Here is a 15,957-nt window from a genome sequence, read left to right on the forward strand (position 1 = left end):
AACAGGACGAACATATGTCCTAAGGGAGGGAGCCATCGGCTAACACACTAGAAAGATGCGCACAGAGAGGTCGGTAACCACACCAGAGAAATTAAGCAGAGAGGAGAGGGAGACCGCCTCTATGCCCCTAAAAAAAGACGATCAATAGAGTGTCCAGCTACATGGCACCAACGGAAAAAAATACAAGTGCACGACAGGACACAGAAGGAGAAATGGCGCTCACTAAGGAAGACTTGCTGGCCTCCCTCAGAGACTTTAAAAAAGAATTGTGAACGGAATTAAAGTTGGATATGGTGGCCTCCCTGGATCAACTAAAAGCAGATCTCTCCATACAATGAGACGTAGACTCTGTGGGCACTAGGGTCCTCGATATGAAATCTAAGATGCAAGAACTTGACAAAAAAGCCTCAGAAACCAGGGAAATGTTCAAGAGCTACGTTCGCAACTGGAGGTAGCACTCCTGAAAGGAAAAGACCTGGAAAATAGACTCTGGTGGGAAAACATAAGGATCCAGGACTTAAAGGGGGGAGCAGAGTGACCAGATCTAGAGGTTTTTGTTACTGAACTGTTTGCAGAGGTATTAGGACCGGGTCACACAAATAATAAAAATTGAAAGAGTACACAGAGTAGGCTGGCAAATACCAGGGGGAAGTAGGTGCACGAGGGATGTACTGGTCAAGCTTCATTCCTTCAAAGTCAAAGAAGCAATTCTAAGGCTGCACGGAACAAAGAAAACAACCTTCCAGGGCCTCACTTGCTCCCTATATCAGGACCTAGCACAGGCTACTCTCCTGCGACGCCAGCAATTTAGGCCTGTGACCGAGAAGTTAAAAGCGGAAAACAATATGTACAGATGGACATATCCTTTCGGCCTCGCATTTGAGTTCAATAATAAAGCTCGACATGTCACGGACCTGAAGGAAGCGATGGAGCTCCCGGGACTGCCATTGGTAGACCCAGCAACCAACAGCAAGAAGGCGCCAGGATCCAGTGATGACACAAAAAGAAAAAAAAAAAAATCAATGGCAAACCCAACGGAGGGAGCGACACCTGAAGAATTAGCAGAGATGAGGAAGATCTAAAGCGCTGAAAGAGACACTGTAGATACTGATGAGATCTATCCAGGTTTGAGTCAAAGAGGGGGATAGATGAGTAAAGGGAGTTATTACAAGACCCCCTTACAACCCAGACGAGAACATGATAGAGGTCCATACCTCCCAGAAAGAGTGCAATTACTGGAGGAACTCTGAACTAAAAAACATTGCTTTACAGGGTCAGAAAAGACACGCAGCAGTGGCAGCAGGCACTGGTCGATTCACCCGTCGCAATGTATGTTGAGTACTTAATTCACCATGAGTTGGGACTAAGGATTCCAACACTACTCGGGGGGAACTTTCTCACAGTTCAAGTTACTTGTTTTTTTTTTTCTTTCTTTTTTTTGTCTGGGGAAGGAAGGACAGGCTCATTGTTCACACACTAGAGAAGAAGGCAGGAATTAGGGAACACACTTCGAGGAGCCGAGGGGGAGGCGGGCCGGGAGGCTCTGCTGATAGGAGTAACCAATATGTACACAACAAGGAGACGCGCTGCAGGGGGAGGAGGGGCCCCTTGTGTAATTAGAAATGGTCTCCATAACATCATGGAATGTGAGAGGATTAAACTCTCCACTTAAATGGCTAAAACTATGGAAATACCTCTCTGACCAACAATTTGAGGTAGTGGAGTTACAAGAGACACCTTCAACGGAAGGACAACCATAGACTGGAGCACATGAGTTATCCCTTGATATATCAATCCTCAGCACACACAAAACAAAAAGGGTGTGGCACTAATGTTCCACGCCACTACTAAATTCCAGCCTGAAGGGGTCAAATCCAACAAGGACGGGAGTGTGGTCATAGTGAAGGGCAAGCTAAAAGGGAAACTCTGTACATTCGTAGCGGCATACGCACCAAATAATGGCCAACCCGCCTTTATAGACATTCTTTTGAACTTAGTCAGGTGGTACGCTGAGAGCCCGATAATCCTGATGGGAGATTTTAATCTCACATGGCATTCGGAACTAGACAGCACACACTCACACCGCACCAATACAGGTAGCTTCTCCAGTAATCTAAAAAAGACGATACATGATATGGGGCTGAGGAACGCCTACCACAAAAGATTATTCCTTCTACTCCCACATGCACCGCACCTATTTGCCCTTGGATTACATCTTTATCAGTCAGGAACTGCTGGGCACTCTACAAGAGGTCAAGATCCACTCCATAACGATTTCTGACCACGCACCCATCTTGATAAGCCTCCATTGGGGAACCTCTCCTCCCAGATCCCCGCAGTGGTTTTTCCCCACATCTATCACGTGTGATAGGCTACTCAGGGATGAGCTAAGAGGGGCAATTAATGAATATTTTCAATTGAACCAGCCACAAGACACATCACCCTTAAATAACTGGGACTCCTTTAAAGCAGTACTAAGCGGAAAATGCATGGAACTTAATTCCAGGTTAAACAAACAAAGAGTAAAGAAGCGGAGAGAACTAGAATCAGACTTGAGGTCAATGGAACAGCTACATAAACAGGCATCAACACGGGATCCACACCGTAAATTAACAGCACTAAAAGGGAAACTGATTGCCATATACACTAACAGAGCAGAACTTACACTCCTTTGTTTGCGAAATCTCTCATATGAACATGGTAACAAAATAGGGTTCCACCTAGCAAGACAGCTCAGGGTGAAATGAGAAAGGGAATACATAGAAGGGATCAATGATGAAGGGGGCACCCTGCATAACTCCGAAACTAAAAAGCGGCTTTTTGTGCAATTCAACACGGAGTTGTATCGGGCTTCACCCACAGAAACAGTAGCCCAAAACGCTTACCTTGACTCTGTGATTCTCCCACAGGTGTCTCCCTCCCAAAGTGCTCCTATAACTTTACGAGGAAGTGCAGATAGTGATAACTGAGTTGAAACCTCACAAGTCCCCAGGACCAGATAGCCTAACAGCCCATTTTTATAAAACATACGCAGCAGAAATCAAACCTCTGCTGACCCTTCTTTTCAATCATATAGCCATGGGAGCAGCAGTGACACCCTCGATGAGTGAAGCCTTGATCACAGTCATACCAAAAGCTGGGAAAAACCCACAACTTTGCTCATCCTATATTCCTATCGCGCTTCTAAATATAGAAGCAAAGCTGTAGTCAAAGATAACAGCAACGAGACTAGAAGACCTAATGCCGGATCAGTCTGGGTTCATCATTGCAGGCAGATGCACAACAACGTTCGTAGGATAATCAACTTGATAGAAACAACATCAAGGTTCCGAGTTCTGGCTGTCCTGCTGGGCCTGGATGCAGAGAAGCCGTTCAATAGGGTGGACTGGTCATTCCTCTTTTGGGCCCTGGGGAGATTCGGATTTGGCAAAGCAGTCATTAAAATGGTGATGGCGAACTATGTTCATTCCACATCAAGAGCAGAGGGAAGAGGCATTATTATCCCCCCTACTCTTTTCCCTTAGCAAAGAACCGCTAGACGCCCGGATCAGAGCTACAAAAGAGATATGTGGGATCCAGATTTGGGTCAACAGAGCACAAAATCTCGTTGTTTGCGGACGACGCCCTGCTCACACTGTTTTCACCTTGAGCCTCATTGACGGCACTCCAAAAGGAGCCACAGGCCTTTGAGGAAGTAGCGGGTTTCTGTATCAATGCATCTAAATCCTCACCACTAAATCTAACACTGTCAGACAAAGAGGTGGAATCCCTAGTTACCGATTTCCGATTCCAATGGGCCAAACACAACATTACGTATCTAGGTATCAAAAGAACGACAAGGCTGGAAGGCCTCTCAAGGGCCAACTATCCAGCCGTGCTTCACCAGGTACAGCAAGAACTTAGACGATGGAAATCTCTATATTTATCCTGTTTAGATTGCATTCATGCGATCAAGATGATAGTGCTTCCAAAATTTCTATACCTCTTCCAAGCTCTCCCCATAAGTCTGGAAAGTGATTCTCACAAAATTACGCACTCTAATCACACGATACATATGGCAGAATGGGAGGGCGAGACTATCTTTCGCTTCACTCAGACGACCCAAAAGCAGAGGAGGAGTCACATTACTGGACTTTGAGTTATATTATAAAGCAGCACAGCTACAGGTGATAACTGAGTGGTCACTACGAGAGTCAGACAAACACTGGCTGCATATGGATAGAGCCATAGGGGGACGTACCATTTTGGACTTGCTCAGGAAGCCTAGGAAGGACCGCCCTCACAATGCATACCTCAGCACAACCACTCAGACAACCCTCAGAGTGTGGGACGCGGTAGTGGGCAGGACGGAGTGGACATTTTTTCCCTCGCCGCATGCACCAATGCCCTTTAACCAGGAATTTCCCTGGCCAATTTGAAGAATGGCAGAAAGGCGGTTGCCTGAAACTGTCTGACCTATTTCATAACTATGACATCGTAATATTTGAGAACTGCCGACGCAACTTTAATCTCCCTGCTTCCGAACATTTTCATCATCTCCAACTTAAACATTGGGTACTACAACCAGAAGTGAGGGAGGTGGCCACCAGGGAGCTTACCCCGATAGTGAACTTTGTAAAGAGGGCTGGCTCCTCAAAGGGAGTTATCTTCTTCATATATGCACTCCTACTTTCCACACTACACTCTCCATGACCCAGACACATCACCTTGTGGGAAACCATGAGTGGGAGCGAGTTGTCAGAGCATCAGTGGAAGACGGAATGGAGAGATATAGAAAAAATAATCATTCCATAGGAATGAGGGGAGGGCATTATAAGATACTTTACAACTGGAATCTACACCCGCTAAGACCTAAAAAAAGATTCCCAGACTCATCTGATCTATGTTGGAGAAGCTGCGGCCTACTAGGAGATTTTAGGCATATTTGGTGGGACTGCCCCACAATCCGAAACTTCTGGTCAGAAATCCTGGCCCCAATCAAAGAAATTCTGGCCTACCCAATCCCTACCACGCTGCAGTTTGCACTGATAGGAGTAAGAGATGAGACCTCAGGAAACCAGCAAAGGGTGACCAAGCAGTGATGTGGATGCGCATAGGAGCAGCTAAACTAGCAATAGCGGCAGCTTGTAAGAAAAAAAGACGCCCCAGCCCTGACTCAATGGCAGGCACGATTGTGGAAAGCATCATAATGGTACGAATCGCTGACATTTTGAGATAATTTTTAAAACTTTGAGGGAAGCTGGGGCCTGTTGGTATCGTATCTATCCAGGGATATACCATTGACAACATATTCCCCCGCAGTTAGAGCACTCCATCTCTTCCAGTTTTAAGGCCGGATGGGTACACATGGAAGCTCCCCGAAGATAAACACCCACTCATGCATGTCCCCTTCACCCACACACATGCACCACATGCTGGAGCATCCAGTGAGGAAGCCTTTCCCGATCTAGGTACCGAAGAGAAACCTTAGAGCCTGATATCCCTGCCGCTACCCTTCTTCCCACTTCTTCCTTTCTTTTACTTTCCCCTTTTTTTACACCACCAAGTCACCATTGATGGGAGGTAATTTGGTTAGCGTGGGAGATGGGAGGGGAGGTTTTTTTGGGGCTCTGTTATTTATTTTTCTTCTACTAGAAAGTTGTGCACTAAGAATGTGCGGACATGTGTATGATTACTTCCCAGAACGAAATGCAACTCTAATTTAACAATGGCTTCAAAATGGCTAATGGGAGAGATGTAATGTACCATATTGTACGTCTTCGTTCTCTAAAAATGCTCAATAAAACGAACTTTGAGAATACATTTAATTTTTCAAAGACTGAAATATTACCATTAAATTCTTTATGTTATCAGTATATGTTTGCCAATACTGATTTTACTTGGTGCCCTATCAAAATAAAATATCTGGGTATTTGGTTTACTTCTACTATATCAACACAATCAGGTATACTTTTATTGGTTTACAACTCACATTGCAGAAATTGCATCTCCATCTATCATGGTGGGGTAGACTGGATACTATTAAGGTGATGATTGTTCTATGTCATGTATCTATGTTAGCTTTTAAGATACCTGCATTATATTTTTCTCAAATTAATTCAATTTGTACCATATTTCGTGGGAATAATAAACATTCCAGTATTGTGTTGCCTAAACTCAAAACGCCCTAAGACTGTAGGTAGTATAAGCTTCCCCGATTTAGATTATATCACTCTACATTTGTAATCCTACAATTTTTATGATACTCTATACCTCGATGGACTATGTTTGATGAACTTACTGTATTGAAGGATTTTTTCATTTACTGATGTTATTTACATGTCTAACTGTGCTTTTATATCCACTAATTCTATACTAAAATATTCACAATAATTGATAGATAAATTATTTTTTCAGGCTTGAATTGCATTAATGTTTCCTTGCTTCCTTTATTTGGTATAACAAATGTACTGAATTTCGGTGCAAGGCCTTCTATTATAAACACTGGAAAGAGAATGGTATTCTGTTTATTCAGCAGCTTGTACAACACAACACAGTCATTCCTTTTTCCCCAATTACAATCAAGATATAATTTACCAAGTACGTTTTTGCAGGAATACATTTTAATATTCTCCTCCCTTCAATTCTATTTAACAGCCAATAATTTCTCTCCTGGTGTATCTCTCACTCCTCATACACCATTTCTCATGAATACATACCGAAGGCTGCTTATTTATACAATATGTTATTATAGTCCATTCCTATTCGTCCCAAAACTCCTATTGAATTATTGCGGGAAGCTGACTTATCACTCTCTCTATCCCTTATCCTACTTGGACTAAATTATGGCTTAAAATATTTAAAACATTTAAAGCTGCTTGTATTACGCAATCCTTATATTTGTATTTATAACCGAGCCCTCATTACTCCTGAATATATTTTTAAATTCTCCCCCACCTCATCGTCACTATGTTGGTCTTGTTCTTCTTCTACAGAGACTTTACTTTATTTACTATACTACTGTCCCAGTGTGTTTACATTTTGGGAAACAATTTGGTCAAAATGTTTAAAAAACTCCCACTGTAATGTTAAATTATCAATTCAAAATGTTTTCTTTGCAACTATTTCACCAGAATTTGATAATCTCTCTTCTAAACCTATGTTGTTTGATCTTTTTATTGCTATTGCATTTAAGGTGATACTTTCTTGGTGGAAAGATATTTCCAAATTGTCTATAATAACTTGGTGAAATTGTATTTGTGGTGAACATCGAATAGATACTATTTCTATTCTCTCATTATCTCAGAAAATCAAGACCAATCTACTGTGGTTACCTTTTGCTACATATCTCTCTTCCTCCTCACCTTTACCTTAAATATCATTTTTTTTATTTTCTTCCTTTTTCTTTCTTTCATTTTTTTGGAACAATTTTATTATTTTGAATGTTTTCTTTGGTATTATATACCACTGATGTTGTATTTGATTGTTCTTGTGTTCTTAACTCTTCGATACCAATTATTAAACAATCAATGACACCTCATGCTGGAAATTACCAACAAACGTACTCACTGGCAATCATTATGGTTTTGGAGTTTCCTCCTAGACTGTCTTTTAATAGCCAGGTCAGAACAGAATCCCGGTAAGGCACAAAAACTTGCTTTTTCCTCGCAAGTGAGTTTCCAGCATCCAGTGATAAATCGGCTGTGAAAGGGGAAATAAACACATTCGTTAAAAATAATATTAACTGCACACATGCTGAAACAGTTTCATAATAGCAATGCAATACGGTCCAAGAGACATACCTAAGGCAGAAATGACATTTCCCAGAGTCACTAGAGATTTGTTTATATTGCCTCCTTCTTTCAATCGCACACCTGTAGCACCAGTGGCATCTGCCCGCTCACTGCCAGCCAGATCCACCAGGTGAATCTTGCTAACTGTTTCACAAGGCATTTCAGCATCAAATTTAGCCTAAGGAAAATAATTAATATGTTTTAAATACACATCAATTAGAAAATAACACATAATGAGTTTTCTTTTTCTTGAACATTACACAATTGCAGTTATCTGCTAAAATGTGACTTTCATGTATTCTTCATTTAAATATTTTAACTACTTCGCTGCAGATGGCTAAAGTTCCAGCAAAATAGATCATGGTACTAGGAAAGAACAATTTCTTCAACTCTACATTCATAAAGAGGGCATATTCAGGATTGTACAATACATTATCTTTCAAAACAAAGTGACAATTTGGAAGCAAGTTTATGGTGCAAGTTCAGTGATATTGATTGTTTAAAAGTGAAAAAAATCTAGGCATCCTTAGTTTCCGTCAATGATGTGTGCACATTTCTGTCTTTTCGGGAACTGCAAAAATTATACTCAAAAGTCTGTGTACTTACCCTGTAGACCTCAGCAGGGCATGCAATCCAAAGAGTTAAGACAGCAGATATGTACATTATCACATGAACTATTTTTAATTCTCCGCCACGAAATTATTTTTCCACATAAAGAATACTCGCTATTCCCATGTGTGGGAAGCAGGGGTGTATGCTTTCCCAACCTCTAAACATATTGGTAATACATTTAAAAATAATTACGAACATTTTTTACAGATATCAACTCAAACCTTGCGGACTGCATGTGCAGTGGATTTTTCATATTTTATTAGAGAAAACAGATTTCATCACTAAACATACACATTCACTACTGTGGAAAAGACACCATACTTGCGCCTTTCCTCAGCAGCAAGCGAAATTAGCAGTCCTAAAAATCTGAAGATGAGAATTCCAACCTCAAAATTCAAACTTACAATTAATTTAGGTACAGACAAAGTTTTGTGAATTGTTCATCCTCTCTTCTGGTCCGACAGAACCTCAGATCTGACAGCCTAAGAATATTATTCACTCTGAGTGAATACAAAAAGAAAGGGGTGGGAGTAGGGCGACTTGAAGCTTTGGACCCCCTGCTCTGCCCACAAAGCTACAACTACTCTTCCCCTTATCAATAAGGAACTAATCTGGCGCCACCTCTGAAGTGGTAGGGTGGATGTATTTGAAGCCCAGCTGTGTAGTGTGTTCACACCCGAGTTAGAAGCCCCCTTAAGTGCAGGAATTTCCAGTTCACGGAGTCAACTGAGGACACAGTGAAGATTAAGGGATAATTATTTTAATTTTGGGTTCTTATTCTCCTTCAGACTAAGCGGAAGTAGGGTGCTATAAAGAGGATACAACTGAGATGAGGATTTCAAGACTTCCGGATGAAACGCATCTATTACTTCCTTCCTAAAACTCACTCAAAGTAGGGCGCATAACAGAACCTATGCCCTGAAATCGAAATTAAATCCTATAAAGATATCATATTACAAACAGCAAGCATTAAAAACCATTCAACCAAAGTCTAGAGGTAAAATCATGTTTAATTATCGCACTACCTTTCATACATAACGAACTGCATTTGCACTTCCCAGCTCTAATTGCACAAGTTCTTTGTACAAGCAGACACTCAATGGAAGTTCAAGTATTTAGTTTTCCATTTTGGATATCTGAAATTAAGTAATCAATGTGTTTAGTCTAAAAGAAGGCAGTAAGAAAATTGTATTATTTTCCGAAAGAGTGTCCACATGTTTATTTCAACTCATTCTGTTGTTCAATTAAACATGACCTACATTGGATGCGGAAGATAATCAAATGCTGGTGACACGTAGTTGACTAGGCCAGTGCAAGGGAGATGTAAATGTCAGAAGGTGAAGGCACATCCTTGCCAGTAGATTGTTGCTGCGGTGGATGGGTTGACGATGGTAGGTAACTAGAAAAGTAGAACTGAGAATGGTATGGCATGCAAAGCAAGTGTCTGGAGGGGTAATATGAATGCTGTGCTGAGATCAAAACACTCCATGCTGAAAGAGCTACGTGTGCATAATTAGAGGCAAAACAGTGGCACAGCTGTGCTGAATCCTGCTGAAGAGTGACACAAGAATAAAAGTACTTTGTCACTGTGTTGACTGCGTCCGAGTTTAGAATTGGAGAATCTATTGTGTTATACTGTGCTACCTGTGTTGTTTGCTTAGGTGTGGGTTCAGCTATGGGTTTATTTAATAATTAAGGTTAAAATATAGCGTGTACTAGGACATGGAGCATAATAGTGCTTGCACTTAAAACTGTACAGCACTTCCAATGTTCAGTTAAAGGAAAGACAATTGTGTGTAAGTAGGCAGTAGAACAGTAGAAAATTCATGAACACAACTAACAAATCAGTTGCACTAGTCCCCTAAAACTGGAGGCACATCAAATGAGCACACCGTCAAGACATACTAAATGGGTATTAAAAAACAAGAGTTCTTGCTCCACATCAGGTGGAGGTAGCCCGCAAATGTCCTTTAGTAATTAATCCATTATAGGAGCAGTTAGCAATGAGACAGCGAGGCTGTAGAGGGATGTGATCGTCCTATCAATCCCTAGGGAGTGATCATAGTGCCTCAGTACAATGGTTCAATAAGAAGACCTCACCCTTGATTGGTGTAATGGGGAATACTAAAATTAACAGTCATATTCGCAGAAAATTCTTCGTGCTTTTTGATATTCAGTCAGTATTAAACTGGGGTGGAGTTTGGTTAGAAAAGCTGGTAGTGAACATAAATTCCAGATTTATTTGGTATTGTGTCAGGACGTTCAACATATTTTGGGTGTGCAGCCTGAAAATGAATGGTTCAAGGCGCATGTTTTTCCTGAAGGCTGGTATTTCAAATAATAGCAATTCTGTGCTCTGGAGTTAATGAGAGACAACTGAGAGCTTCAGTTTCTTAGCTACGCAGTGCGATTGATCAGTGTGGATTGTTTTATGAGTTAAGTACACTCTGAATATGGATATCCCTTCAGCGGGTAGCCAAGATGGTTTGAATACAATCAAAGTGATCAACTCCTGAGGCCAGACTAGCAGCAGCACTATTGAGGCTTTAATCGGAGCTAGGTGGGTTTTGCCAATACTGAATAGAAAAGCATTCCCATAATCGTGTCTGGATAGGAGAATCGTCTGTATAAATAATTTTAGCCCTTGAGAGAAGGTTTGATACCCACAAAAGTTTGAGTTGAGTTGATAATTTGCATTTGTTGATGACATATTAATATGACTAAAGAAATCTAGCCTACTGTCCAAAGTGATTGCTAGAGAGGGATTGGGGTTCCTAATGATTGTGATAGAGAATGGGTGCATGTCTTCCTGATGTGGTATATTTAGGCATTCTCACTGTGTTTAGTTTTGCAAGAAACACTTTGCCGTGACTTTAGCATTTGTCACTTTGACTTGTGAGTGTGGTCCTTGTGCTCCTAGTGGGTTCTTTTGTCTTGGTGGTGGTGATTGTCAAAAAGGAGGATCGGCAGGTTCAAGTGCATAGTGGGCCTTTGGTCTTTGTGGTCGAGATTGTTGAGAAGTAGGTTCAGCCAGTTCAAGCACATGAAGCAAAGTTCAGCCAAATTTAAATCAGATTGAAAAATGAGAGTCTCAGGGCGGGGGGGACGTGGGGGTCTTGGGGGCATGGCCACGATGGCGACCGAGTAGGACGTGCCTGCTCGTCACTCCCTCTGACAGGCCGGGCCCACCGCCCAAGCGAAGTGTAGCTGGGCCGGAGGACCTGCTTTAGCTCCGTGGGTGAACACCCCCCACCCCCAGGGGCGCTGGCGACGACCGAGACCGCCCGGAGGCCGAGAACGACAAGGGGTCCGTTGTCCCTGAGGAGAGTGCATAACGGCCTCGTGGGAAGTTGTCAGCCATCGGGCTGGGACGCCGTGCTGGATGGCTGTAAAGCACTGACCTGAGGTGAGGGCCAGACGGAGCGATCTGGAGGTGGCCTGCATGCTGAGGAGAGGCTGGGCCATTCGGGCTTGGCCCGCGACTGCCGCGATCGGCCAATAGGCCCAAGTGGGCAGCGCCAGTACCGCCGCGGACCACGGCTAGCCTCCACCAGCTTTAACTCGTCCACCGGACCGGTTCTCTGGGGCAAAGAGAGCCTGGCCCCCGAGACAGGAAGATGCATGGCTGGGTGTCTCCCCCGAGCGCTGGACTTTGAGCTCCGCTGAGGGGCATACACCAGGATCGACGGACTGCAGCAGCCCCAGACAGAATCGGGCACCGATGGAGAGTGGCCCGAAGATCAGAACTGGACCGGTCGGAGCTAGCCCTGCTCTGCATAACCCAAGGGGCGAGTTGTGTTTACCACCCTTGTCCCAGCACTGGGACCCTCCCTGCAGCCTGAGGTAGCCCTCCAGGCCCCAAACACTGCATTTACAGAGAGTCTGGGACTTAGTTCACTCGAGACTGGGGCGTGGCAGGGGGGGGCCAGCTCAAACATCACCAGGGAACAAACAGCCTCTACAGAGGTGCCTGGCAGCGCATTGGGGAGCCCATAATCCTAGAGGCTCAGAGAACACTTAGACAAGAGGTGGAGGCTCCACAGTACCATTCCCAGACTCCAGGCTGCTACGATAGTAAGCCCCAAGCCGACAAAGAGCCTTAACCAGTCGAGGCCCCCCATTGTGGGGAGGAGACGGCCCGCTGGTCAAGATCAGTCAGGAAGACACCACTATTGCCTCCCACTCACTTACCTGATCCAATTACCTACTTAAGATCCACAGCTCTGGGATACTCTCTCCCCCCTTCTCCTCTGCTCAACGCTGGGATACAAGGGCGCCCACCTCTGGCTTGCGGACTTAAAGCACTTCTCTCAGCCATCAAACAGGTCCATATGGGGGGCAGGCGGGACATCCATCTGTGACGCCTTCCTTTCTCTTTCACAATGGCACCCAACAAAGGGATAAAAGACCGATCAGTCAAAGATTTTCTCAAAATGCCAGGCTCTGACATACAGCCCCAGAAACGCAGGAGCCCTCCGACCCGGGAGATGCAAAAGCCTTGGTCACCCGCTCTTCAATGAAACACTCTTTGCCTCCCTGTGAGAAGACCTGAAAACCATGAAGACGGAACTGGCACAAGAGATTAGAGAAGTTAGAAAAGATGTAGACGTGTTGGGGGAACGGGTCGACACAATAGAAACGCAAAGCTCCAGTCGCGACGAGGAGATTGAACAGCTCCAGCAGGAGGTGATCCGCCTCAGAGATCAACATCTAGATCTCCAAGCGCATGCCGAAGATCTGGAAAACCGATCAAGGCGCAACACTATATGCATCCGGGGGATCACGCACGGAGCAGAGGGCCAAGACATTGCGCCCAAAGAGGCCATCACCTCCTCCCCCCGCAGACATTCTCACGTGTGTTCACAATTTCCAATTAACGCATTATGTAAAAAGCAAGAGACAGCCACCCAGTTCAATACCAGGGTCTACAGCCTACTCTTTTTCAAGACCTCGCTGCCGCCACACTGCAAAAAAAGGAAGGCATTCCGGCCCATCACATCCCACCTTAGCGACATTAAAGTCCCGTACTCCTGGGGACACCTGTTCCGACATATCTTACGTTTGAACGGGAAGATTCAACAAATCTTCCCACTAAAATAAGCTCTTACAGACTAATGGTGTACCCCAATCTCTGTCAAAGGAGAGTATACAAATACAGTTTGTTGCTCGAATAATCAGCACATGGTAATTAATACATAACCACAAGAAACATTTTAAATTCCGCACCAAGGAGAAAGTAGAGACCCCCACTGATTGTTTGGTAGAAAAACTTTGTTTTATATATTTTCAAATAGACAAAGGAGGTAAAGACATTACTGAATATATACAAAATGGAAGGTTGCTCAACGAAAGGGGTGCAGAGAATTAGTACTTGTGTATGAAGCTGTTGAGTATAAGAAACTTCAAAGTGAAAGTAATTAAACAAAAGTAAGTCCAACAATTTTACAATCAACACTGCTTATTAGTGAAACATACACCAGTGTATTTGGCCAGTCCAAAATGCATCTTTTTGGTCATCGTTTTTATATATACATCTTTTGAAATTCAAAGCAACATCATCTGATGGTCGGTCAGGGTAGTATAGTTTAGTACAAGCCCAGGGTTGGGGGTATTTGTCGACGTTTAAACCCGACTTATTGCATAGAGGGCAACTTTAAACCTCCGCTTACAGGTCTTCTTCAGGACAGGGGACTGTATGTTAGGCACCCTAGGAGAATAAACGCAAAGTTAACTGACGAATGGTAAATAATTAAAATGGAGGGAATGTCAAGTGGGTGCCTGACTTACTGACCCATTTCTGGCACCTATTAAGGCCAAACCAGATCACAGCTCCTGGGGATGGGTAGTCTCTGAATGAAATGAAATGGAATGGTAAATTCAATGTAAGTTCTCAAAAAATGAATGATGGTGCGAAACAGCAAATAAAAAACACTTACCCGCGTAGCCATGCAGAGTGTGACAATCGAAACATCAAAATTAATTAGATGTTCGTGGGGATATCCAAAACCCAAATCCAATATAAAATGAACACATCCAAAGTGACGTTATAATTAAGGAAGAAGGAATCAAGTCACCTTTGATAGGGGAAGCAATCACCCTTACTATCTGAACAAAAAATGAAAATAAATAAGGGAAATAATGGTCGCATAGGTCTGTAATTACATGGGTACAGAAAGGAGACTGAAGAAAGAGACTGTGTGCCTTCCGAAAAATACCTTCAAATTCAGGTAAGGTCAGGTCACAGTAAAGAATACGGACGCCCCGAGCCCGTCGGGGTCTTGCAGGATACTGGCCGATGAGCGTAGCTTCCGTAAATGAGGGAACCCAGTCATGTGAACGATACGCGTGCATGTTGCAAGCGGAGTGCCGCATGTCGCTCGAAGAACACGGTTGGCTTCTTGGCATAGAAGAGCCAGGGAGAAAAGACTTGTGTGGCCAGTCTAAATGTACCGTAATGCTAAAAAGGCACACCATTGGGCTGGATTCGTAACTAAACAGCGGTTAGTATTAATAAGACAAAATGCCAAATTATTGGTTTCAAAATAGCAAACATCACTCCAAAGGCAATAAACATACATAGATTGTAAACAATATACACGATAGACGGAAAAATTCAATGAAACAATTAGTGTATGTACAAAAACGGGAAAGAATAAAATAATTACTATAGCAAAACACAAAACAGTTACAGTGTAATATACATGAATGTGAAGTAAAAAAACTGTCTGCAGAGAGCAAATGTTTATACTGACCAAGAACTGGAAGATCATGCTGGCATGGGAATATGCCAGACTGACGACAAACGGATAACATCAGCCATTGTTCAAGGGTGGCTACATGCCTAACAATCTCCTCATCCTCATTCTGTCCTCTATGAGTAGTGTCAAAGGTATGTATCCATTTGCATTCTCTAACACTCAGGGTGTTGGTGAAATTGCCCCCCCCCCCCAAGGGATTTACTTTTACTTTCTCAATGACCCACCACCTCAGACTCTCTGCAGTGTCCGAACGTAGTGAAATGCTCAAACAGGGGTGCACCCAGTACCTTGCATCTTATTCTACTGCAGTTTTGCAGTATGCAAGTGTCGGGGAGTGCCTAGAGTCACTGAGACCTTACCCAATGGTTCCCTTGATCCCCCCCGTTCTTTCTTCGTTCCAGCCCTCTGGTGGTTACAACTTCCCCGCCACGAACCAGGAAGCTGACGCGGATTGGCCTGTTCCTCCCACCCCTTTCTTCATGGGGGCGGAGTCCCGCGCCCCCGAGACCAACAAGAAGGAGCCTCCAAATGACGTGGACGGAACGTCGAACCCGGAAGAGAACGAGTGCCGACTGACCCGACCGACGGAGACGCGGAAACCAGTGCTGGAAGCCCGTCTGGAGTCCGGTGCGAGAGGAGAGGACCAAAGCAATCGCGAGGAGGACGCCACGGCCCCACGGGAGGGACGTGGCTCGAACAGGTGCGTGCCAGAGTTCGGGGGATCGGGAGCGGGGTGGGACAGAGGAAAACAGCAGGGTAGAGAAGGGGCAAGGTGTTAGACCTTCCGGGAGAACTCGAGGTTCCCTTTTCCCCAC

At 43.9% G+C, this 15,957-nt stretch overlaps 1 protein-coding gene and 1 long non-coding RNA gene across 3 annotated transcripts in view; one reads left to right on the top strand and one right to left on the bottom strand.

The window, feature by feature from the left end:
* Positions 1-15,957, bottom strand: part of KIF16B (kinesin family member 16B) — a 1,684,060-nt gene that overhangs the window by 1,252,509 nt on the left and 415,594 nt on the right. For both annotated transcript variants that reach the window (XM_085612707.1, XM_085612706.1), the window contains exons 8-9: positions 7,782-7,950; positions 7,549-7,680 (exon numbers count right to left, since the gene is read on the bottom strand). In XM_085612707.1, the coding sequence (XP_085468833.1) occupies positions 7,549-7,680; positions 7,782-7,950 (301 nt within the window). The remainder of the gene's footprint in view (positions 1-7,548; positions 7,681-7,781; positions 7,951-15,957) is intronic.
* The window catches only part of LOC146821656 (uncharacterized), a 44,635-nt gene continuing 44,386 nt past the window's right edge, over positions 15,709-15,957 (top strand). Inside the window, exon 1 of the long non-coding RNA XR_014962750.1 lies at positions 15,709-15,842. This is a non-coding gene — a long non-coding RNA (uncharacterized LOC146821656). The remainder of the gene's footprint in view (positions 15,843-15,957) is intronic.

This window comes from Triturus cristatus, chromosome 6 (assembly GCF_964204655.1).
Source record: "Triturus cristatus chromosome 6, aTriCri1.1, whole genome shotgun sequence".
Classification (NCBI taxonomy): Eukaryota; Metazoa; Chordata; class Amphibia; order Caudata; family Salamandridae; genus Triturus; species Triturus cristatus.